This window comes from Penicillium argentinense, assembly GCF_028826775.1.
Source record: "Penicillium argentinense strain IBT 30761 chromosome Unknown utg000004l_segment0_segment0, whole genome shotgun sequence".
Lineage (NCBI taxonomy): Eukaryota > Fungi > Ascomycota > Eurotiomycetes > Eurotiales > Aspergillaceae > Penicillium > Penicillium argentinense.
The window spans coordinates 1,054,424-1,077,455 of NW_026622663.1; the positions used below are offsets into that span (position 1 = coordinate 1,054,424).

Below are 23,032 nucleotides of genomic sequence, written 5' to 3' on the forward strand. Positions count from 1 at the left end.
AAAAACATCGCCGCGGCCGGTGATCCCACTCTACTTCAGCCCTGTTCACTTCATATTCCACCATCAATCTGCTTTGCTTTCCGCCATCGCCCCCGCCCTCGTCATCCTCGACATTCTTTTCGATTTCATGAAGTAGGGCTTGGGCTCTTTCATTCTTTTCATCATCGGACGCCGTCGCAGACCCCGTCACCAAAAGCCTCGTGTCATGGGCAACGAGGAATCCTCGGTAACCGACTCGGGGCCTCCGGTGCTCGAGAGCCGCAGCATCGAGGCAGTGGCCAAGTACATTAAAGAGAATGATGTCAACCGCGTTGTGCTGATGGTAGGTGTTCTGGGCACCCTCTGGTCATACTGTTCTTATAACTAACGCTGACAGGTGGGCGCCGGCATCAGCACGTCGGCAGGCATCCCCGATTTCCGATCTCCCGATACGGGACTCTACGCGAATCTGGCCTTCCTCGACCTGGAAGAGCCCGAGGATGTGTTTGACATTGGCTTCTTCCGCCAGAACCCCAAGCCGTTCTATGCCTTGGCGCATGAGCTCTACCCCGGGCGCTATCGCCCAACCATCGCCCATTCATTCATCAAATTGCTCTACGATAAGGGCATGCTCCTCAAGCACTTTACCCAGAACATCGACTGCCTCGAGCGACAGGCCGGCGTCCCCGGCGAGAAGATCATCGAAGCTCATGGCAGCTTTGCCTCACAGCGCTGCATCGAGTGCAAGAAGCCGTACCCCAACGACCTCATGAAGCAGATGGTGGGAACCCGCAAGGTGCCCTGCTGTGACTGTGGCGGTTACGTGAAACCCGACATTGTCTTCTTTGGTGAGGCGCTCCCGCGATCGTTCTTTGACAGCATGCCGCAGGTGGCCGAGGCGGATCTGTGCATCGTGATGGGCACGAGCTTGATGGTCCAGCCATTCGCCAGTCTACCGCAGCACGTTGGTCGACGAGTCCCCCGGGTGCTAATCAACATGCAAAAAGTGGGCGGATTTGGGTCGCGCGCCGACGATGTGATGCTGCTGGGCGAATGTGATGCGGGTGTTCGCAAGTTTGCCAAGGCGATGGGTTGGGGGGACGAACTCGAGGCGCTGTGGGAGGCAACCAACCCCGAGCCCACGACCCGCGCGGAGGAGAATGCGCCGCAAGACTGGGACGACCGTCTGCGGGACGAAGTGGACCGTCTGACCCAGGAAGTCGACCGATCATTGCATCTGACGGACGCTTACCAGCAGCGAGTGCGCGAGAGGCTCGGTGAGCCGAGCAGCGACAACAAGGATAAGCCGGAGACGTCGGACGAGCAGGACTCGGTCGTGACAGGATTGGGACATGTTTTCCCGCACCTGGCTCGCTCGTTGGAGCAAACAGCAGCAAACAGCAACGAAACCCGTTAGGCGCAGATGCAATTAATCATGATTCACGGCGGGCCCACCGTCGATCGGAGAGATGTCACCCTAATCGCCCTGTAGAAGTGTAGAAAACTGGACACCAGGCACGTCAGAAGCCCGTCAACACAGCTTGATGCACATCTGAATTTTCCTGAGGCATTCTCTCGCCATTGAGTGCCCCTCCTTTTGCTGGGCGGGTCTGGCGTAATTTCGGAGGTTGAGGGTTGCCCACCGCAGCCAAAACAAGCAAGGAGATCGCTGCCCCACGTTCATATCGTCATCCGTGCCCGCCCTTCTTTCTTTGCTCCAACACCAAACAGCAGTCCCTCACAAACACAGTCACAATGGTCGGAATCGGTCCTAAGCAGCCACCATCCCGCAAGGGTAAGCTTCTTTTTGTCGCATGTCTGCGGAGATCGTCGTTCTGGCAATGCTGACTCGAGTCTCGCGATTCCAGGATCCATGCACGATTTGCCGCAGAATCTGCTGCAACACATCAAGGACTTTGAAGATGTCTTCACTGTGGACCGCGCGAAGCTCAAGCAGATCGTCAACCACTTCGTCAAGGAGCTGGAGAAGGGTATGTTGCCCCTGGTCGCACGTCGCATCACCGCATCGTCCGCTAACAAGGGTTGTGTGTAGGTCTGACCGTCGAGGGCGGCAACATTGTAAGACAGCACCGAAAGAAACAAATAGATGGGATGGAAGGACTAACACTGAATACATGCATAGCCGATGAACGTCACCTGGGTCATGGGCTTCCCCGATGGCGAGGAGCAGGGTACCTTCCTGGCTCTCGACATGGGTGGCACCAACCTGCGTGTTTGCGAAATCACCCTGACCGACCAGAAGGGTGCCTTCGACATCACCCAGTCCAAGTACAAGATGCCCGAGGAGCTGCGTACCGGTACCGCCGAGGAGCTGTGGGAGTATATTGCCGACTGCCTGCAGCAATTCATTGAAACCCACCACGAGAATGAGAACATCTCCAAGCTCCCGCTGGGTTTCACCTTCTCCTACCCGGCCACCCAGGAGTACATCGACCACGGTATCCTGCAGCGCTGGACCAAGGGATTCGATATCGACGGCGTCGAGGGTCAAGACGTCGTCCCTCCGCTGGAGAACATTCTCAAGAAGCGGGTATGTCATGCTGCCTTTGACCTACAGTTGGACGCGTCAACTAATGATGACTATATAGGGCCTCCCGATTAAAGTCGCAGCCCTCATCAACGACACCACCGGAACCCTCATCGCCTCCTCATACACCGATAGTGACATGAAAATCGGCTGCATCTTCGGCACCGGCGTCAACGCCGCATACATGGAGAACGTGGGTTCCGTCCCCAAGATCGCCCACATGAACCTCCCCGCCGACATGCCCGTCGCCATTAACTGCGAATACGGCGCCTTCGATAACGAACGCGTCGTCCTCCCCCTGACCAAATACGACGAAATCATTGACCGCGACTCCCCGCGTCCCGGCCAACAAGCCTTCGAGAAGATGACCGCCGGTCTGTACCTGGGCGAAATCTTCCGTCTGGCCCTCGTTGACCTCCTCGACTCCCACGACGACCTCATCTTCAAAGGTCAGGATACCTCCAAGCTGCGCAAGCCCTACATCCTCGACGCCTCCTTCCTCGCCGGCATCGAAGAAGACCCCTACGAGAACCTGTCCGAGTCGGCCGATCTGTTCCAGCGCGAGCTCTCCATCCACCCCACCCAGCCCGAGCTCGAATTGGTCCGTCGTCTGGCTGAGTTGATCGGTACCCGTGCCGCCCGTCTGTCGGCCTGCGGTGTTGCCGCCATCTGCACGAAGAAGAACATCGAGTCCTGCCACGTCGGTGCTGACGGCTCCGTCTTCACCAAGTACCCTCACTTCAAGGCCCGAGGTGCCCAGGCTCTGCGGGAGATCCTGGACTGGGCTCCCAATGAGAAGGACAAGGTGTCCATCATGGCTGCTGAGGATGGTTCCGGTGTGGGTGCCGCCCTGATTGCCGCGTTGACCCTCAAGCGTGTCAAGGCCGGTAACTTGGCTGGTATCCGCAACATGGATGACATGAAGACTCTGCTTTAGATGCCGGGTCAAAGTCAATAAAGGTAAAAATACATGATATATGATGGGACAATATGGATTAAATATAACTCGTTCTAGCGCGATGCGCGATTTTGAATTTTCTCTGGCAGATGTAAAAGCACATTATCTTCTGTAAAATCAAGAGACTACTCGTAAATAGAAGAATTAGCTGGTCACTCACAGCCTCATCATTAGAAAGAAGCTACCAAAATTAACTTAACTAACTAAGCTTAATCCCCGAGGCTGCTTAGTAACACGTCTCCGCAGAGTGAGTCGCAGAGCCTCCACATGAGCTTGACCAAGCCATTGGATACAATATCAAGATAACTAAACCGCACAATATCAGGAACACAAAAAAGGAAAATTCCAATCCAAGCAACTTCCTAACCCAAAATAAAACACATCTCGGCCTATCTCCGACAAGAACCACTCCAGCAACAAACACCTAAAACGCAATCGACGCATCGATGTCGTGATCTCTCCACCCGCCATCCAACCTAGAAACGAATCCAACCTAGAAACGAATTCCAAAACTCTCCCCGACCAGAACGGCAAGATCAACCCCTACACACCCCTTTTCTGGAAATATGCCAGCAGATTCAGTCGCCTCCTGCACGACCTTCCTGTTCAATCGTCGGGCGCGGGGCTTCGGGGCATTCCCCCGAATCATAGCCGCCAGTAGACATGTCATGTCATGGCCTCTGCACTGCTCCCCTGACATCTCATTCTCATGTGGGGTCATGGCGTGCAGCCCATTCTCCACACACAGGTCGGATTGGTCTGGCCACATGGTGAAGGTATAAGAGCCGGTTTTGCCCTGGGTTAGTTTTGCTCTGAGGAGATTTGATCGAGGTCGATCTGCGGTTGACTTTTCTTCCTTTTTCGTTCACCTTGATCGCTTTTCCTGGAAAGTAGACGAGGAGATATCATGGAGAAGACTGCTGAGACGGCTGCGTCTGTGCACGTCGCTGCTGAAGATGTCGATGTCAATTATGAGTTTTATCGCGAGCATCGTGGTCTGCAGTATACGCCGGAAGAGGAGAAGAGGACGCTGAGGAAGATTGACATGCAGTTGATTCCGATTTTGTTCATGATTTATTTGATCAATGTGAGTCCTTCTGGAGAGGTTGTGCAGGTTGGAATTGAGTGAGGGTGAAATGGACGCGCACAGCACAAGCTACAACCAAAACCTCACAAGTATTGCTTGAAGCGCTGAAATTAACATCTCAATGATCCCAGTACCTCGACAAAAACAGCATCAACTTCGCCTCCGTCTACGGTCTCAAACAAGGAACCGGACTTACCGGACAAGATTATTCATGGCTGAGTACATCCCCCTCTCCATCCATCTCCAAATTCCCACTGACTTCCTTCCAGGTTCAATTTTCTACTTCGGCTACCTCATCGCCCAATGGCCTATCGGACTAGCCCTGCAAAAACTCCCGGTCGGCAAGTTCCTGGCCTACACAACCTTCGGTAATCCTCCCTCCACGAACATTCAAACTTCCATGAAAGCTAACACCCTGAAAAAGTCTGGGGCGGTCTCCTCATGACCACACCAGCCTGCTACAACTTCGCGGGAATCGCAATCAACCGCTTCCTTCTCGGCTTCGTCGAGGCAGTCGTTAACCCCGGCTTCGTCCTGCTCATGAGCATGTGGTATACAGCTGAAGAACAACCTCTCAGACTGGAGGCTTACTACTGCACGAACGGTATTGCGACTATGTTTGGAGGGTGCGTTTTCTTCCCCTCTACACACTAACGAGGGCCTCGCTGACAGATATCTAGCCTCATCGGCTACGCTGTCGGCCACATCTCCACCGGACTCCCTAGATGGATGTACGTCTTCCTAATCTTCGGTGCCTTCTCGCTCGTCACGGGTACCCTCGCACTCTGGCTCCTCCCCGACCTTCCCTCGACGGCGAAATTTCTGACCGAGCGCGAGAGAGCAATTGCTGTCGAGCGCGTGGCGGTTAATCGGCAGGGCGTGAAGAATAAGCAGTTTAAGTGGTATCAGGTTTGGCAGGCGGCGCGAGACCCGAAGACGTGGTTGTTGTTTGTTATGGCTATTGGGGCGCAAGTGCCCAACTCTGCGCTTACGAGTGTATGATTTATCTTTCTGGAGGAATTAATACCAAAGAACCAAGAACTGATGTGCAAATGCAGTTCACCTCAATAATCGTCGGCTCCTTCGGCTTCGACACCCTCGGCACGCAGTATCTGCAAATCCCCGGTGGAGCAGTCCAGTTCCTAACACTACTACTCGGCGGCGTCGTTGCAACGAAATTCAACGGCAAGTTCCACTCGCGACTTGCGTGCATCATCTTCGCGAATGTCACCTGCATCATTGGCTCCGGACTGCTGGTCGGTTTGCCGGACTCGAATAAATGGGGGAGACTTGTTGCGCTTTGGTTGTGTTATTTCCAGGGTCTGGGATTCAGTATGAGTCTTATTATTGTCAGTTCCAATGTGGCGGGTTACACTAAGAAGCAGGTTACCGGTGCGCTGCTTTTCACCGGGTATTGTGTTGGGAATATTATTGGGCCTCAGACGTTTAAGGATAGCGAGGCTCCGGGGTATCATAGTGCCTATATTGCGTGAGTGGACCTGATTCTTTTGGTTGGGTGATTTGCTGACCTTTTGCAGGATGCTTGTTGGCTACATTGTTAAACTGGGTGCTATTGTTGTCCTGTACGCGTACATGTACCTGGAGAATAAGAAGCGGGATAGAGAGGCTGTTGAGAATTTGGAGTCGGATGATGACGCGGTGGAGAATGGCATGCTTGTGAGTATGGCCTTGATGGGAGTTGGGTGTTGGTGACTGTGCTGACTGCTTTTAGGATCAAACTGAGATCGACAACAAGGGGTTCCGATACGTTTTATGATTCCTGCAAAAGTGATAGATGTTATCGAGTAGAGCTCGATAGTTTTTTGGATTTGTTGTATATACGAAATGTACATTTGGTTGCTGTTATGTATAAAAAAGTCTTGCCATACTCTGTGTTATAGTACAGGTTCCAAAAGTAGCGACCGAAGAGTCTGGCAAGAAATAATTGAACCCGGAATGGAGTAGAAGATCCTCGCTGGCTTTAACCAGTTCGAGATCATGCGTTGTCGATGATATCCTGCGCAATCTTCTCCGCAAGCATATCTACACGATTGTCAGTAAAACACCCTAAAGCTTAATAGAAGAGACAAACTCACAAACTGTCGACTGAGGATGACCAGGCGGCAAAAAAGGGAAAGCACTAGCATCAACAACACGCAATCCCTCAACTCCAAAAACGCGAGCCTGTGAATCAACAACAGCCATATAATCATCCGCAGTTCCCATCTTACAAGTGCAAGACGCATGCCACAGCGTCATCACATTATCCTTGATGAACTCGAGGATCTCCTCATCTGATTGCACTAGATCGCCGGGGTAGTACTCCTTGCCAATGACAACGGGTGCCATAGCGTCGCTCTGAAAGGCGGCGCGCAGCCGCTTGAACATGGCAATGGCAACTTCTTGGTCGGCAGGATCGCTGAGCCAGTTGGGGTTGATGATCGGTAGGTCGGATGTATCAGCGGACTTTAGGGTTATGTTGCCTCTGGAGAGAGGTGCGACGAGGACGCCTAGAATTGAGGCGTACTGGTAGCCATCTTTTGGTTGGGTTGAGAGGAGGTCGGAGAGGTTGCCGACGTAGCCTGCGCCGGAGATGTACTGAAGAACTTCTTAGAAATTTGCCTATGAGTGTTTGATATGTGTTTCTCTTACCTCGGCCTCGGGCCAGTCGCTGGTAAATTGCGACAAAGCATTCAGAGACGTCTTGGAAAAAGCCGAACGCAGAGACTGGGGAATTTTCTCCCAAGCCAGATAGTCCGCTACCGGGTTGGTGATAGGCCCACTTTTCATCAGAAGACCATCCACCACCTTCCCCGCAGCGTAGATGAGGTTATTGGCGAACTTGGTGAAGGTATCCACATTCACCCGATACGATGGCGCAAAGAAGGGATGGTCCCACATATTTTGACCAACACCAGGTCGGTTCGCGACAACATCAATATCATGCTCACCCAGAATATCAGCAGGGCCAACGCCCGAAACCATGAGAATTTGCGGCGACTGGAAAGCACCGGCGGAAATCACGACCTCCTTCGACGCATGAAGAGTGATAGTGTTTCCCAGAAGCCCCTTCACCTGCACGCCAGTGGCTTTCTTGTCTTTGTTGAAAACGACTTTCTTTGCGAGCGTGTTCGAGTACGTTGTCAAACTGGAGGGTTTGAGTTTCGAAAGGAATGATTCTTCCGAACTGCTGCGAAGTTCGTTGGCTGGGTCTATTGTTGATGAGCAGTATTGTCCGCCCATCAATTTGCCGCTGTTGAAGTCTTGCGTTTCTTCGATGCCGATCGCTTGCATGCCAAGATTCATCCAGGAGGAGAAGGGCATGCCGTAGTTTGCGTAGGACACTTGGAGTGGGCCGCCGTTCTTGTCGAACGCATTTTCGTTGTACTTCGCCGAAACGTTCGCGGCGCGGAGCTTCTCGTTTGGTGGAGTAAATTGGACGCTCTTCTGGTAGTAAGGGAAAATCGCGTCGAATGTGTAACTGCTGTCGTTGACCGCGCCAGCCCATTGCTGCATGGACTCGGTTGTTGGACTGTGGGAATGGATTAGTGCATGTTGTTGTGCGTAGTAAGTTCGATGCTGAGATACCGTTGATAGATCATGAAGTTCAACGCAGACCTGCATCACTCAGTATTAGTTTCAACCTGACACTCGAATATATGAACACAACTCACGATCCACCGAGACATTTGCCCCGCGCATAATGAATGGACCGCCCATTCGCACCGGGCTGGTTCTCCGCGACAAATCCCCAGTCAATGGCAGACTGTGTATCAGGGTCTGATCCAACGGGAAGTACATCTGCAGCCGGGACTTCGGCCAGAGACTCTATCTCATAAAGACCGCCCGCTTCAACCAAAGCGACCTTGAATGACTTCTGCGCCAGTCGCGTCGCGATCACAATCCCACCCGTACCACCGCCAACAACCACGTAGTCGAATGTACCGTCCGCAAGGGGGCTTAGTTGGGAAGATCGTCGATCGATCGCGTCCGCTCCTGCGCGGCTTGCCTGGAGCGCGAGGGAAATAAGGAAGGCATTGAATAGCATTCGCGCGGTTGCTATTCAAATGAACGAACGTAAACTGGTTGAATGGTTATTTAGATAAACAGACCAGGGTATGAGCATAGAATGGAGCGGGCCGATCAAGGGATATAGAGTTGGGGTCCGTGTCCTGGAAAAAAACAAACCTCTGGAATGCAAGGGAAGAACGACTAGTGAGTTGCACTCGCACCGGGCTATTGCCCTTTTTATTGATTCGAAGGATTCTTATTGCATGAAATCCCTCGGTCCCGTCAGACGATGATGCCGGAACGTCCTGTTAGAATGTCTGTCCGTCTCAGTTTTGTGAGGGCTCATTTTTTAAGTATGCGGTCCACTTTTTAAGGCCGAGGCCGAACCAGCGCGTGCCTGGTTCTTCCGTGGGCGGGCCGTGTAGCGGATGGCTTGCCGCTTCCATGGTTATTCGTCCCGATCTCGATAGTGGTAATATATTTTCTTTCAAAATTGAGCTTTCATTCTTCCTCGGCTTAGCAGCGTGAATAATTATGACGCTAGGTCACCCACAGAATGCGCGACTCGGAGCTTGTTCCTAAATTAGTTTCGAGGGGTTCGTCGGTGGGCCTTGGCTGTTTCAGTGTGAATCCCAGCCGATCGATTCTTGTTCGGCTATATTCAAGTCAGCAGTCCGTCAGCAAAGAGTGTAGCCCGGGAGTAGTAGCTTGTATTCACAGGCAGTCTGCTACGAACTGGTTGCCCATCTTAAGATCCGCGACATCGGGCCCACAAGGACATTGACACAGGATTAGTTGGCAATACTGGAGAAGACCCATGCTCTTTTAGTCTCCTTTGATTTTTCTTGGTATTTTCGAGTCTTTTCCGAATCTACTATAGGATCCCAGGCACTTTGTAAAAAGATCGGCGTATTGAATTGAAAATGAGTGGTGATTTACATACAAATGAGCTAATTGGCAGAAGTCGGAAAATCAAAAGTCCCAATCAAGGCATCTAGACATTCATCATTGCCTGCACATGCTCATCCAGCTTTACTCGCTGGGAGTCTCGTTGCTAGCCTGAGCCAGAGGAGCAGAAAGGCCGACGCGGTCAAGCGTGCGGGTGTAGACAACGCCACCATTCTCGCGGTCCTCCTCGACAACCAGGTTCTTGCGCTTCGTGTCGACGAGGAGGCGGATCAGATCGGGCCGCATGTAGTGACCGCCCTTATAAAGTTGTGTCAGTATACTTTTGACCCTTCTTCTTATGGGTTATTTTGAAGACTTACAAAGTCGGCCAGAGACTTGGTCAGATGGATCTCATCGAGGTCGATCTGGAAAATATTAGCTTGACCCAGGATACCAAATCCCCAAATATACTCACGTCAACATAGAGCAGACCCTGGAAATCCTTCGACGGGTGAGGCACAAGATTCTGTCCATCCGGTCCGAAGATCCGTCCATTTCCATTGTAGATGTTTGGATCCTCAAGCTCCTTTCCAGGCGGGGTGTTCAGCTTGATTCCCTCTGCGGTAATTGTCTGCCAAGGAGCAAGAGTGAAAGAGCCGGTCTCAATAGCATAGGCAGGCGTCACAAGCTGCGCGATCTTGTCAGTCATCAGATCAAAGTTTTGCAAACGAAGAGCATTCCGTATACTCACATCCGAGTTCGCTTCAGCAATGTTCGTGTAGGGGTCAGGGTACTTGAGCGTCTCCTTTCCGGGGTACAGAGGCCAAGCAGCGATGTGGACCTGTTCTCCCAGGGACGCGGCGTAGGCCTTCATGAACGGATTCATGTTTTCCCAGCAGTTCAGGTGTCCGACGCGGCCGATTTCGGTGTCCATGACCGACTCGGTTGTATCGCCGGTGCCGTCGCCAAAAACAAGGCGCTCGACGTGCGTAGCCCGGATCTTGCGTCGGTGGTTGATTACCTCGCCGGCAGGGTTGATCATCACTTGCGTGGTGTACAGGCTGGCGAGGTCCACCTCCGAGTAGCCCAGGGAGACGTAGATCTTGTTGGCACGGGCAGCTTCGCGGATGCGGCGCATCTCATCCGAGTTGGAGGGGAGACTGTTTTCCCGATATTTCTTGAGGAGAGGAAGGCTTTCTTGGTAGTTTACCTTCCAAGCCCAGTAGGGGTAGCCCGGAATCCCTGTGGATGTGTCAGTATGCATCTCGTTGATGTGAAAGCCTTCAACTTACACAACTCCGGGAAAGCGATGAGCTTGCAGCCAGCTTTACCGGCCTCATCGATCCAGTGGATGGTTCGTCGGACGGATTCCTCCAGGTCGAACCAGCCTGGCTCGGCGTTGACTGCAGCGGCTTTGTACTTCCTGAGAATGGGAGCCATGTTGAAGATTGAAGATTGGATGCTCGAAACAAGTATTGTTTGCGGGGATGAGAGTAGCTGATGAAGACTTGACATGGAATTCGACACCCTTTTTATATCTTCTCAGACCACCGACAATGTCTCTCAGCTAAGTCCACCCTGCCATGCTCATGTTGTGCTTCCGTGTCACCCGACCGGGATTTCGAGCTCGGTGTATGGTCTTCCGTATTGGCACTTGCAGAAAATTCTGCGATTCAAGACAGAAGATATGAGGAGAGGTAGTCGCGCGATGTCAAGCAGTAAGACTCGGGATCTGCTCTAGTTGCAGATCCACGTCATACAAAACGTTGCTCACAGTAACAGGGCTGCAGGATATCGGCCAGAGCGGGGAAATCGACGGGGTCCGCTAGGCCCCGTCAGCAAACTCGTAGATAATCACGCCATTCGGAAAACTTCATTCTAAATGTAGCTGTCGGGGGACTGCGGGCGATCGGTCAAATCCCGACCTCAAGCATTTGATTTGGGAAGGGGGTGGAGATAGGAGAATGCAGATGCCGTATAGATTAAGCTTAATTGTACATTTGTATCGGGATTTGAGTCTGCATGAAATCATGCGATGCATAGTGAGCTTTACGACAAGTCAGGATAAAGGATTACTCCCGGGCGATTGTCGGATGACGGAGCAGATCCCGGCAAAACCCGCCCGTTGAGCGACCAAATCCCTTCCAAATCCCATCGATGTTGTCTTCTTAGTAGCGGTATCTGAAGCCGGATGTTTTCCAGTCTGTGGTATCTTCAAAGTCGTTCGAGACCAGCTGCACCTGGTTCATCATGTCCACGACATCTTTCGAAGTACGATCATTATCCAGGACCTTTCCACCTCCAACAGCGCCTGCATTCCCGGCACTCCCTTCAAATCCCTCCTCGCGTGCGCGACGAGCATTTTTCCATTGCAGGTAAAATCGCAATCCCAACGCCAGCAGTACTGTTAAGGCATAACATATCATGATTGTGCGGAAGGCCGTGTTGTAAGTGGGTGCTTCGCTGCTCAGGAAGAACTGCGGACCGGAAATGTTCCCAACGCAGTATCCCAAGAACAACAGGGCAGTCATCGTCATCTTCTTGGTTACTCCTCGATAATTGGCTTGGACGAGCGACATTGCAAGCGGCATCGCGGCTGGTCCAGTGGACAGCAGGAAGTATCCGAACAGTTGAACCCCAAGAACGATGTGAGCTCTTGAATAGATAATTGCACTTCCGATCACACACGGGATAACAACAGCCACGACAAGCAAGCAGTTGAGCTGACGGAAGCGACCCGCAAGCCATCCCGTTCCAGTAATTGTCGCCACAGTGATGAGGGAGTAGGGGATGGTTATCAGCGTCGATTGCAGGTTCGTGAAGCCAAACGAGACGATCACCAGGTTTGCGAAGTTCTGTGTGCCCCCATTAGGAATCTGCGTTAATAGTTCCAGGCCGAAGATAAACCATGTTTTCGGATCCATCAGGCATTCAAGAACCTGCTCCCACTTCCAAGCTGTTTTCTCCGTCATGCCTGTCCCTGCGATGACCGCCCGATTCGCTGCTATCCGGCGTTCTTCCTCCGTAAGAAATTTCGCGCTGGAAATGGAGTCGGGGAGGAACAGCAAAAGAGCGAAACCCCAGAGAAATGTCCAGAGTCCGAGCACAATGAACATCCACCTCCATGGCCCGACCTGGTCTTTAACATGGCCCAGCCCATACGCGAGGAGGCTCGAGACGATGCCGCCAAAGCTCTGCAGCAAATTGATTAGTCTTGCTGTTTGAGTCTGATGCTATCGGAAAACACATACGTTTCCAGCAAACCACAGACCTGTCCGGGTAGGAATTTCATCGCGCGTATACCACGTAGACGTGATGAACATGAATGCAGGCGTTATGGTCGCTTCCGCGACACCAAGCAAGAACCGGACCGTCATCAGACCCCCGAAATTCGTGCATGCTGCCGTGAGGGCTACGACAGCACCCCATAGCAGCGTATTTGCAGACAAATACTTAGCCGCTGGCAGATGAGCAATGAGTAGGGTCGTTGGGTATGCCCATCCCAGATAGCCAAAGTAGAAGATTGATGAGACCCAGCTGTACTGCTGACCTACAAGACCCTAAATGCCCAATCAGTACGGGGGTCACTCGCTCCAACTTGTAATCGCAATCTCACCGTGTCCTCAGAAAGTCCGAAAACAGATGCACTAGACAAGATGGTTTTATCCATAAAATTGAGCATGTACGTGACGAACAGCAGGGGGATTAGTCGTCGGTCGATCTTCCGCAGAACTCGTTTGGCCAACGTGTGCTCTGTCGCTTGCTGCGCGGCAGCTTCGGCAGCGGCACTGGACTCTGCCATGGTGCCAGGAAAAAAACCCTGCTGGACCAGCAGAGAGACTCCAGGGGAAGTTGCATATTTTCCAGCCACCTGCTCAACTGGCTGCTTTCATCATTAGGCATGCCGCTCTTATCATTTCCCCGCATCTCCACGGCAATTGTTGATTGGCCCAACTCCCCCGCCTGTTATCATCGCCAAAGGGGAAAATCATGGTGTCGATGATTGGGTGCGTTGCGATCGCCGACATCCCCGATAGAAGCGGAAAATCATGCTGAATGGTACCTTCTCACGGAGTGGGGATGTCTTGGGAAGTTTCCGGTCGACTTGGACGAAATGGTGATAGCGTTTGCAACGATCTTCCTGACTTGCGGAAGTTGCCGATGCGAAGATATATCCAACAGCCGGACGGACTCAACCCCCTCTTTGATCATGTGATCGCGTGCAGTATAGTTTCGCAGGAATCTCGCACTTTCCTCCAATACTCTCTCTATTCTACTGGTTTCCGTCATCATCAAAACCCCCATCGGCATGGTGCGCGACAATCTCCCATGACTGAATGACCTTATCGGCGATATGAACGGCCTCTCTATTTCTCCATTCATAGCCGACCTCCCAAAAGTGGAGCTTCATGTACACATCGAAGGTACCTTGACGCCCACTTTGCGATGGGAGTTGGCTCACCGAAACAATGTCTCACTGCCATATTCCACATTTGACGAGCTGAAAGCTTCGTACGCCGTAACATTGAACCACCGGCCCGAGCTCAATGGGCGACAACCTGGCATCCCGACATTTCTAGAAGCCTATTTTGCAGGCTGTGAGGTCCTGCGCACCGAAGATGACTTCTACGACCTAGCTATGGCATATCTCCGTCGCTGCACGGAGATGAATGTACGCTATACCGAGCCGTTCTTCGATATACAAGCGCACACCCGTCGCGGCGTACCGGCCCCATCGGTCTTGAATGGCTATCTACGAGCCCAACATGACGCGAAAGAGCAATTCAATGTTCGATCGCGCTGGGTTCTGTGTTTTCTACGTGACGAGCCGGTTGAGGATGGACTCGCTGCATACAGAGAAGCGAGGCCGTGGGCTGCTGGGATTGTCGAGGGCGGGAAGGGGCTCTTTCATGCTGTGGGGCTCGCAAGCAATGCATACGAAAGACCACCGATGCTTTTCGAAGAGGGATTCAATTTAGCCCGTGCAGATGGTCTACATATCACGATGCACTGCGACTTCGGACAGAAGGATACGTATGCCCACTTGAACGAGGCAATATTCCGAGTGTGCGAAGGTCGGGGATCGGAGCGCATTGATCATGGGCTAGATGCGGAGGACCGGGAGGAACTGTGGCAAGGGCTACGGGATAGGAATATAGGTTTGACGTTGTGTCCCCATGCCTATCATCGGAGAACGGCGACCGAAGTGTTGTTTCCCAAGATTCGTCGATTGTGGGAAAATGGGGTGAAAATTTGCATTAATAGTGACGACCCAACGCTGATGCATGACGTTTGGATTGATGGTAATATGCAGAAGGTGTATACATATGGGGGTTTTAGTAAGGTCGACATGGTGCGGCTTGCGAGGAATGCGGTTGATATGTCGTGGGCGGTGGACGATGTCAAGAGATCTATTTACGATGAGCTTGAGAGGGTTGACGTTAGCTAATGGAAAGCAATCCGAAGAGAAACCCCGAGAAGAAACTTCTCTGCTTTCTTCCAGCCATCCTAACGGTCCAATATGCTTAGATAATGAGCAAAAATGGTCGAAGACCATTCTGGCCACTTTGAAAATGCAACTAGAAACGGCCAAGATAGTTTAAAGCATATGCGGCGGATTATCAGTTCTGTGGAAATCTTCACTTATGAATGCGTGGGACAATTCAATCTGTATTGCCTCGCCTCTATGTTCCTTTTTATGTAACACCGGTCACGTCTGTCCCGTCGAGATGGTTACAGTTGCATAGACATGAGAGGTCTGGCCACGAACCATGCTTGGCTGGTAATCTCTAACCGTGTGCGGTAGTGATACACCATTAATTTGAGGTACATACCTAGCCAATAGAACTCTCACTTTCCCCATCCATACCGACCAATCCCCCGCCGAATAAAAGAATCCTTATGTAGTATATTTGTTAAGTCCCATACTCACATGTTACATCTGCGCGGAGGAAGCGCGAACCTAAGACGGAATACTACCGGAACACAAGATTCGATAGTGAGACAACATCTAGACCAAATTTACTAAAGAGAAAAGCCAGCCACTTATGATCCTACTCCCGCACAATAAATCATCAAGTGCCATCCAAAGTCAATCCACAGTACTCACCATCTGGCCATCGGACAAAACCATTCCCAATCCCATATAAATTCGGAAATACTACCCAGCCAAACAAAACAGCAAATAATGAAGTTTCAACCAGTATCTCACTTCCTGCCCTTCACAGGGCTTTTGTTACCCTGTTTGGCTACCACGCCCACGGAGGCCCTGGCCGACCAGAGTCGCAATATCGCCTTGATCCAATTCAGAGGAGATGCGCTTGTGAGATTAGCCAAATATGCCAAGGATTCGGATGGTTCCAAGAACCAGGCAATCACTGTCGTATGCACTCTAGAATCTTTTCACCTTGGGCAGATCTGCCGTAAGTCTTCCTCTGTTAAGCATTTCGAGATACGCCCTAATCGAATCGAGTTCAACCAGAGGAAAATACCTGTCAACTGGCACCTGATGAATTTCACTTTGTATGCCCTACTGTGGGTCCTGTTACTGCTGTTTAGTGAGAGCGATCTCATGCGAGCCTAGTCCTACTTTGGTCACTCCTTCTGAGGTTGCCTCAAGGATAAAATTACAAAAAGAAAATTGATATATTGCTTGATTTGAGACTTCTTCGTTTTATGCTTAAATCCTGAATTCGATTCAATAATTTACGAAAGTTTCTTCCGTAGACCACGCAAGTTATTCGTTTGGGATATTGCATGCTGCGGGTAAACCGTTTACATTTTGATTTACAGTCCTTTGCATTGCTGTTTCTAATACATACGACCATAGGGTGTGGAGAACAGGGCTTCCCGTCCGCTCAGCCGTACTTAAGCCACACGCCGGCAGGTTAGTAGTATGGTGGGTGACCACATGCGAATCCCTGCTGTTGTATGTTTTTTTTTTTTTTTTTTTTGCTTTCTACTTTCGCGGTTTACCTTTTTCAATGGTCACAGGCGGGGTCTGGATCCAGCTTTGTCTACGTGGCAGTGATTATTCGCCGCGCCAAGAAACCCAAACAAGGACAAGAAGCTTATAAGTAAAATTAAACCGTATCGTCCACGTTGATAAGCTCTACCATCTTAAATAATCAATTGTCCTCGGCCGCGACATGTCCTATGCGGTCGGGTTGGAAGGTTCATAATAATTCTAATTTCAAGCGCAATACTATTCGCAGACCTCCAATTTGAGAGATTGACGCCGTATTCAATAGTGCAGTCCCAAAAGGCCTCCGAACTTTGAAACATCCCCTTCAGTAGCTCGGGTTATACAACGCATTCTCCAAATGAAACTGCTACCACAAGGCCAAGAATTATAATAGGCCGAACGCACGTGAGGTGGAACGACATCAGAATATAAAAGGTAGATCTTCCTTCAAGAGACTTCTTTTGTCGCGACAGGCAACTGAGCACAGCAAGCACCTACCAACATACTCGGCAATCCTGCTCTACTACTTTCAAAGCTTTCCAGCTTAAACCCAAACAAAATGAAGGTCCAGGCATTCGGAGCTCTCTTCTCCCTCCTCGCTGCGGCCTCGGCTGCTCCCGTGACGAGCGTCTCCAACCAACTGTCTCTCAGCAGCAAGCAACTGCAGAGCCTGCTTAGTGTGCTCGCTGCCCACGATGTTGCTAGCACCCAGCAAGTTGAGCAGAGCATTTCCTGCGCTGTTGCCTACACTCTGGCTCTGAGTAAGCACCCAAAATGTCATGTATTCCGGTTCCAATTTGCTCAAGATTAATAGGCGACGGACCCCCATACTCCATCGAACTCTCCACTCTTGATCTTTCCAACTGCACCTACACTGGCCCCTAGATGAATGGTGGCACCGGGGCTCCCAATACGTTAATATGGTATTGATGTCGAGCCTCGCTTAGGAGCTATCAAATGCCTGAAGATTGTTGTGTTTCTTTTTTGAAGGAACTCATCGCTTGAGTGAAATGAGGTCGCACTTGACGTATGTCTTGAGAAAAAATCAATGAAAATTGTTGTTGCAGAAATTGCTTCTTCCGAAAAAATTCCGTCGTGAAATGTCTATAGGTAGTAGTGAGGAGCTCAAAAGACATCCGGCGCAGCCATCACTAAGGCTCATTGTGAGTAAAGACAAGTTGTATTCAACTCGAAGGTCTGGTGGTTTACGTACAGAGGGCGGGAGCCAATCAGAACGCGGTATTAGTTTTGGCTAGCGATGCAAACAAAGCAAACAAGGAACCCTGAGCCGTCATAATGCCCCCCATCGGTTTCTAACTTTCTGCCCTTCTCTATATTTCTCGCGACAGAGAGCTGACACTTCAGGCATACCACTCAAGCGTACTATTAGACTGTGGCTATAGGAGTCTGGGTATGTCCTATTTTCCTTGACCTGTTGCCAGGCCAGAGTCTAGATGGTCGGAGACAGGATCGTCGGGGTGTTTTACATCACCACGCTCAAGCTGGATAGAAAGCTGATCTCATCATAGGAAAGCTTTTCAGCGGACTAAAAATATTCAGAATGGAGAATGAAAGCTTTGACCGACCAGTCCGATTCTTTGTAACTGGAAAATATCTTGCTATTCGTTATCAAAACAATGCATTCGAACTGTACGAGGATTACCATGCCCGCGGCTCGCTGTTTTATATATCCGACGACAATGAGAAGATAATTTACAACCGTGAATACGTCGCCACCCTCACCAGCCATCTTTCATACAATGGAGACGTATTTTTCATTCACAATGGATCAGGATATCTCGGTCTGGACGGCACATGGAAGAAAAGCGTTGTCGAGGCTGTCAACATTCAAATCGATCCCTACGGAAGTATTGATGAAGATACCGAGCCCTTTGTTCCTCTGTCAATCCCGAACCCAATCATCGATGCCAGCCATCCGATCTCCGCCGATGGTATCGACCTCTACCATCCGGATAAATGGTTTTGTCTATATCCAATCACTGGTGATTGTCTCTGGCTGGGTGATGCGGCTGAGTTTGAGGGGAAATTGATTTTCGGGGGCGAGCCGTACAGTCTTGGGATAGGGATGCGACTCTCCGAACTTAAAGGGAAAATTTGCATACGCACAAATACTGGCAAATTTCTCTCTGTCATCATGGAAGACAGTCTCACCGAGTATCTGGATGGAGGATGCAAGCAGCACACTAGGTCCAGTCGGTGCCCCCGCTGTATGAAGTGGTATACAGTTGGATACAGCTCCGAGCCGGATGGAAGTCTTTCTTTGATACCCCATGGTCTTCCTTCAATGTTCGTTCTGTATGATGGGGTTTGCTATTATCGCGTTGATGTCATCAAAGCAAGCTATGCGGATGTGAATCGTGTCGAAAGTATTGAGGAGGCTACGCTTTTTCAATTTGTCGCTTGATATGGCCAATGAGAAAACTTTCAGGGATGTTTAAGGCTTCGGCTGCAATCGAGTCGAGTCTTGACGATGGGTGGCTTTTGAATTATGACGCGATGCACCGTCGTGGAGTTTGAAGAAGTCTGTGGGAGCTATTTGGAACCATCTCCCTAAAAGCATCCAGGTCCGTGAATATGTGGAAGCGAAATATCCAATATCCTTTGTATGGCGTGTTCTTGATAATCAAAGCGCTCACCCACATGGCATTGCAAGCTATCCACGCTCTTTATGAGTAGTACCAGGGGTGGCCAAAGAATTCTTCTTTTTGCCTTCGGGTTGATTTATTTCTACAGGCTACAAAGTCTCATTAGGACCAGCATCGAATATCTGACATATTCACAAGATCAAAGTTTCAGATCTCGAATGTTGCCTAGAAGAGAAAGAAAATTTGCTTTACAATATCTAGAAACTTTTATATGCGGAATTACAAGACGAAAAAATGATTTTTAACGGCGCTTGCTACAAAGTCGCTGCTGGGGCCAGTGACCGAGGCTTATGATTGATATCAACGCTACAGAGATAGGGCAACGCGTTGAATCTCGGCAGCTTGGACGATTTCAGAATTCCTCAGGGGTAGCCAGCATCTGATGACTGAGGACCTGCATATTACAAGATGAAAGGTGGCGTGGAAATCATGCACTGCTGCTTTTTTTTCATGCGGTTCCGTAAATGGTTAATCTGGTAGATATGGCTCAGACTCTGGGAAATCTGACAATTAATTAAGGGAATCGGCTGCTTTGCCTCCTGCGAATTGGCCTATAGAATCACTGGGAAAAGCTTTTAAGCGAGAGGAGTCGATGGCGATATGAACAATGATATCGAAGGAAATGTCAAAATTTCCCACTGGGATACATCAACAATCTCTTAGTCCACCTTGATGTTTTATCTCAAGATCTTCTTTCAAAGATAATGTCTACGGACCTGGTCGATGAACGGAGCAGTCGGGTCTCGGGACCTGTCTTCAAAGTTCGTCTCACTCTTTCACTTATGCAGACCGGGTTTTACTTTAACTAAATTCACAAGAACAGGGAGTGCTATGGGAACTTACTGGAATGTCATTTCGTCCAGTTGACGTTATTCCGTCGACTACTGATTGATGACTTCCTCATTATCCTTGCATGGGTCATTATCTTCGCAGCAGCAACAATCTGGCAAGTTGAACGCAAGGTTCTCTATGAGCTATATACGATCACAGCTGGGCGTGAGGCTTTCGAGCCCGCTTTTCTGCCCCGATACAACGAGTTCATGTGACTGCTCGCTCTGCTGGAGATATTGTTCTACTCTAGTTGTTGGTGCATCAAGTTTTGTTCTTGACATTCTTTTATCGACTTAGCAGCAAGATTAAAAGTCTTTGGATCTGGTGGTTCGTCATTGTATCTTGTACTGCGGCTGTCTACATCGCGTCGGTCGGCGGCATCGAATACAAATGCAGCTTCGGAGGAATCGAATACATTATCGGCAAGAGACTATAAAATTCAACTACAGATCATTTGCTGAGTATATTTTCGGCAACGATAATAATGATTGTTGCTATAATTCGAGTCGCCGTTGACAGCACATATGATCGAGAGATAAATATCGCCTGGCTTTGCTTCTGGAGTTTTGTGGAAGTAGACACAGGTAAGTTTGCAAAGCACTGTTCCATATTTGATCATAATCTAGTTGACATAATCCTCCAGTCATAATCGTGTCTTGTGCCACTTCCCTACGGCAAACTATTAAGACTACACAGAACCAAAGCTCAAAGCTCATCCGCACGAGCAGCTTACAAGAATACGTGTGAGCCGATGTTGAAAGTTCTAGAGGCCCTTTGGATCAAACACTTACACTGTCTGTTGCAATGTAAAGTCGCCAAAATTGAATGAGATTGGCGTTTCGGCTGTTTCACCACTGAGCATAGTCCATGTTCAGACTAATATCGAGATCACAAGCAGCGAGTCAGGGCCATCTGATGACACTGAAAGAGACCAAATACCAAACTTTTGTACTGAGGTATTTTGATCGTAGTATATCATTAGGGGGGGCTTTCTTCTCAATTTGGAAGCAAGAGAAAAGGAAAGACAAGAGGTACAGGGAATATAGCGGAAACGCTTCCATTTTGACATCTCAAAGCAAAGCTCTTTAACCGAGTTTCAATTGATAATTTATTCATTCTGTGGAGGTAGTTTATCGACTACTTTTGAGGTGTTTTCTTTTCTACTTATTCAGTTAGATAGAAGAAGTAAAGGGGGGTTGGAAATATTCATGCAGTTCGGTCTGCACAGCATTGCCATGCTTCACAGTGGCCCGTGCCCATGTATATCCGATCAGGCAGGTGTATGCGATGAGTCAAAGCAAGCTCGCCATCCATCTATGCCTCACAAGGAGATTTATATTTATAGTTCGACCTTTTTAATGTTCACTTTTCCTCAAGAAAGTCTCTTCGGAGCCTTGGGGCTCTAATTGCAGCACCATCAAAAATCTCACGCATCCCGACGGCGGCCAATCGAGGATTATTCACAGGCTGTCGCTTCGATCAGTGGGCGATGAAGCCTTGACTGACACATTCCTACCCTCCGAGTCACCCCAGGGCAAATACAAACCATCTCTCGTTCATCCACAAGAGCAAGCAGCAAAAGTCCAAGTATCAATAATGGCATCACTGGAGGAGTTCAAGATCACAAAGCTCAACCGCGACGATTTCGACGAGTGGGCTGCTCTATTTAGAGCTTACATCGACTTCTACGAGACCAACATACCCGAGGAGCAATTTAAGAAGACTTTCGACCGAATCTTGGATGCAGATAGCGACCTGTATGCTCTCGTGATGCGTCAGCAGCCAGCTGGGTCGGCGAGTGGCAAGATGACTGCGATCGCGCATTTCTTTCCTCAGCAAACACCGTGGAGCGAGAAGAAGATCATGCTTTTGAATGGTATGTTTATTCAAGAAGGATATCTCCTACCGAAATCTCGTCTCAGGCCGACTAAAGCAGCTTGTGTCTAGATCTTTTCGTTGATCCCGCGTTGAGAGGAAAAGGTCAAGGTCGGAGAATGATTCAAGCGGTGATAGAGGCTTCAAAGGAGATGGGCTGCTCCCGTCTTCAGTGGCTGACCAAACATGACAATATTACTGCTCGTCGACTTTATGACACAATAGCCGATGCTTCCTTTGTTCAATACCGGATGGGCCTGTAAAAAGCGACGGAGTATTAGTGACTTTTGGGCTCAAACGCTCATTTACCTCAGGGGCGGAGGGGGAGGTGGAGGGTTGTTTAGAAACGTCGCTAAGCACGGAAATCGAAAACTGCAGCCCTCGAGTGCTTTCCTAGCCTCTTTCTCTTTTCCTCGTGTATTACGTATTAACCTAGGTTTAAGCCAGCACGTAGCATAGCACGTAGCCTTGCATTCGCTCCCAATACACTCCTCGATTGAGAATTCGTCGATGCCAATATATTGTGCGTTCTCGTTGCATTGTCCTTTCCCATACACATTGGAGCGTCTATGAGGCTTAGCCATTATTTTATTGACGCGGGAAATTTTTCATAGCCATCCACATTTGGAAATGCTCCTGGAAACTTCACGAATCGGATATCACCATCAAGATGTCTGCACACAAGATACTTTTTTCAGTTGTCACAAGTGTCTTGAGTTTCCGCCTAAGCCTTGGAATGAGCGCCAAGAGCCTCGATGAATGCCCCGTTGAATATTTGGGTCTTCCATGAGAGTTACTGGCGCTTGGCCCGAATCTTTTCTCTATATCCTTAGAGAGTAAGGTATTCTCTTCAAAAATGTCTTTTTTGATTCAGACCTTGAGGTACCTGGGAAGATCGGCGTTGTGGTGTGATAGATGGCATACCCCCAGTCCGGCTCGCTGAAAAGTTTATTATCGAGTTCGCTCATACTTGCTGATGGCTTAGTGTTCGGCGAGTGCGAAGGAAAGCGCTAAGCTCTGACATGCCAAGGTGCTGATGTCAACAGTCATACCGGCTCGCATATACTTCTAGCCAACGTCCAAGTTGACCATTAGTGACTTTACAATTGGCCCCATAACTGCAGCAATGTATTTTCATGAGTTATTTCAGCCAAGGCAATTTATTTCACGGTATTGTATAGGGGAAATGAAGAACTTGTCCAGGGTTGCGGATCTTCCTGACAGT

General features: G+C 49.8%; 13 protein-coding genes across 13 annotated transcripts; 9 read left to right on the forward strand and 4 right to left on the reverse strand.

Annotated features, from left to right (window-relative positions):
* Positions 1–205: 205 nt before the first annotated feature.
* Positions 206–1,396, forward strand: N7532_003335 (SIR2 family NAD-dependent protein deacylase; the record flags this gene model as incomplete). The annotated part of the gene is made up of 2 exons (XM_056615829.1): positions 206–322; positions 377–1,396. The coding sequence occupies 2 exons, from the start codon at positions 206–208 to the stop codon at positions 1,394–1,396; spliced, it is 1,137 nt and encodes a 378-aa protein (XP_056476186.1).
* Positions 1,397–1,734: 338 nt separating this feature from the next.
* Positions 1,735–3,464, forward strand: N7532_003336 (putative hexokinase Kxk; the record flags this gene model as incomplete). Its single annotated transcript, XM_056615830.1, has 5 exons — positions 1,735–1,774; positions 1,848–1,970; positions 2,033–2,058; positions 2,123–2,530; positions 2,589–3,464. The coding sequence occupies 5 exons, from the start codon at positions 1,735–1,737 to the stop codon at positions 3,462–3,464; spliced, it is 1,473 nt and encodes a 490-aa protein (XP_056476187.1).
* A 445-nt stretch (positions 3,465–3,909) lies between these two features.
* N7532_003337 (uncharacterized protein) lies at positions 3,910–4,254 on the reverse strand (the record flags this gene model as incomplete). The annotated part of the gene is made up of 2 exons (XM_056615831.1): positions 3,910–3,961; positions 4,037–4,254. 2 exons carry the CDS (start codon positions 4,252–4,254, stop codon positions 3,910–3,912), a joined length of 270 nt encoding a protein of 89 aa, XP_056476188.1.
* A 138-nt stretch (positions 4,255–4,392) lies between these two features.
* On the forward strand, positions 4,393–6,349 carry N7532_003338 (putative MFS transporter; the record flags this gene model as incomplete). Its single annotated transcript, XM_056615832.1, has 8 exons — positions 4,393–4,572; positions 4,704–4,791; positions 4,842–4,940; positions 4,997–5,198; positions 5,253–5,568; positions 5,631–6,061; positions 6,111–6,249; positions 6,305–6,349. 8 exons carry the CDS (start codon positions 4,393–4,395, stop codon positions 6,347–6,349), a joined length of 1,500 nt encoding a protein of 499 aa, XP_056476189.1.
* A 219-nt stretch (positions 6,350–6,568) lies between these two features.
* Positions 6,569–8,620, reverse strand: N7532_003339 (GMC family oxidoreductase; the record flags this gene model as incomplete). Its single annotated transcript, XM_056615833.1, has 5 exons — positions 6,569–6,615; positions 6,669–7,170; positions 7,225–8,104; positions 8,161–8,190; positions 8,247–8,620. 5 exons carry the CDS (start codon positions 8,618–8,620, stop codon positions 6,569–6,571), a joined length of 1,833 nt encoding a protein of 610 aa, XP_056476190.1.
* A 995-nt stretch (positions 8,621–9,615) lies between these two features.
* N7532_003340 (carbon-nitrogen hydrolase family protein) lies at positions 9,616–10,911 on the reverse strand (the record flags this gene model as incomplete). Its single annotated transcript, XM_056615834.1, has 5 exons — positions 9,616–9,789; positions 9,852–9,896; positions 9,947–10,168; positions 10,223–10,713; positions 10,764–10,911. The coding sequence occupies 5 exons, from the start codon at positions 10,909–10,911 to the stop codon at positions 9,616–9,618; spliced, it is 1,080 nt and encodes a 359-aa protein (XP_056476191.1).
* Positions 10,912–11,639: 728 nt separating this feature from the next.
* On the reverse strand, positions 11,640–13,273 carry N7532_003341 (uncharacterized protein; the record flags this gene model as incomplete). Its single annotated transcript, XM_056615835.1, has 3 exons — positions 11,640–12,665; positions 12,723–13,031; positions 13,088–13,273. 3 exons carry the CDS (start codon positions 13,271–13,273, stop codon positions 11,640–11,642), a joined length of 1,521 nt encoding a protein of 506 aa, XP_056476192.1.
* A 552-nt stretch (positions 13,274–13,825) lies between these two features.
* On the forward strand, positions 13,826–14,920 carry N7532_003342 (adenosine deaminase family protein; the record flags this gene model as incomplete). The annotated part of the gene is made up of 1 exon (XM_056615836.1): positions 13,826–14,920. The coding sequence occupies one exon, from the start codon at positions 13,826–13,828 to the stop codon at positions 14,918–14,920; it is 1,095 nt and encodes a 364-aa protein (XP_056476193.1).
* A 2,074-nt stretch (positions 14,921–16,994) lies between these two features.
* Positions 16,995–17,320, forward strand: N7532_003343 (uncharacterized protein; the record flags this gene model as incomplete). The annotated part of the gene is made up of 2 exons (XM_056615837.1): positions 16,995–17,196; positions 17,250–17,320. The coding sequence occupies 2 exons, from the start codon at positions 16,995–16,997 to the stop codon at positions 17,318–17,320; spliced, it is 273 nt and encodes a 90-aa protein (XP_056476194.1).
* Positions 17,321–17,996: 676 nt separating this feature from the next.
* Positions 17,997–18,860, forward strand: N7532_003344 (uncharacterized protein; the record flags this gene model as incomplete). The annotated part of the gene is made up of 1 exon (XM_056615838.1): positions 17,997–18,860. One exon carries the CDS (start codon positions 17,997–17,999, stop codon positions 18,858–18,860), a length of 864 nt encoding a protein of 287 aa, XP_056476195.1.
* Positions 18,861–19,805: 945 nt separating this feature from the next.
* N7532_003345 (uncharacterized protein) lies at positions 19,806–20,368 on the forward strand (the record flags this gene model as incomplete). Its single annotated transcript, XM_056615839.1, has 3 exons — positions 19,806–19,894; positions 19,925–20,143; positions 20,230–20,368. The coding sequence occupies 3 exons, from the start codon at positions 19,806–19,808 to the stop codon at positions 20,366–20,368; spliced, it is 447 nt and encodes a 148-aa protein (XP_056476196.1).
* A 48-nt stretch (positions 20,369–20,416) lies between these two features.
* Positions 20,417–20,897, forward strand: N7532_003346 (uncharacterized protein; the record flags this gene model as incomplete). Its single annotated transcript, XM_056615840.1, has 3 exons — positions 20,417–20,516; positions 20,576–20,673; positions 20,700–20,897. 3 exons carry the CDS (start codon positions 20,417–20,419, stop codon positions 20,895–20,897), a joined length of 396 nt encoding a protein of 131 aa, XP_056476197.1.
* Positions 20,898–21,528: 631 nt separating this feature from the next.
* On the forward strand, positions 21,529–22,070 carry N7532_003347 (GNAT family N-acetyltransferase; the record flags this gene model as incomplete). Its single annotated transcript, XM_056615841.1, has 2 exons — positions 21,529–21,808; positions 21,880–22,070. 2 exons carry the CDS (start codon positions 21,529–21,531, stop codon positions 22,068–22,070), a joined length of 471 nt encoding a protein of 156 aa, XP_056476198.1.
* Positions 22,071–23,032: the final 962 nt, after the last annotated feature.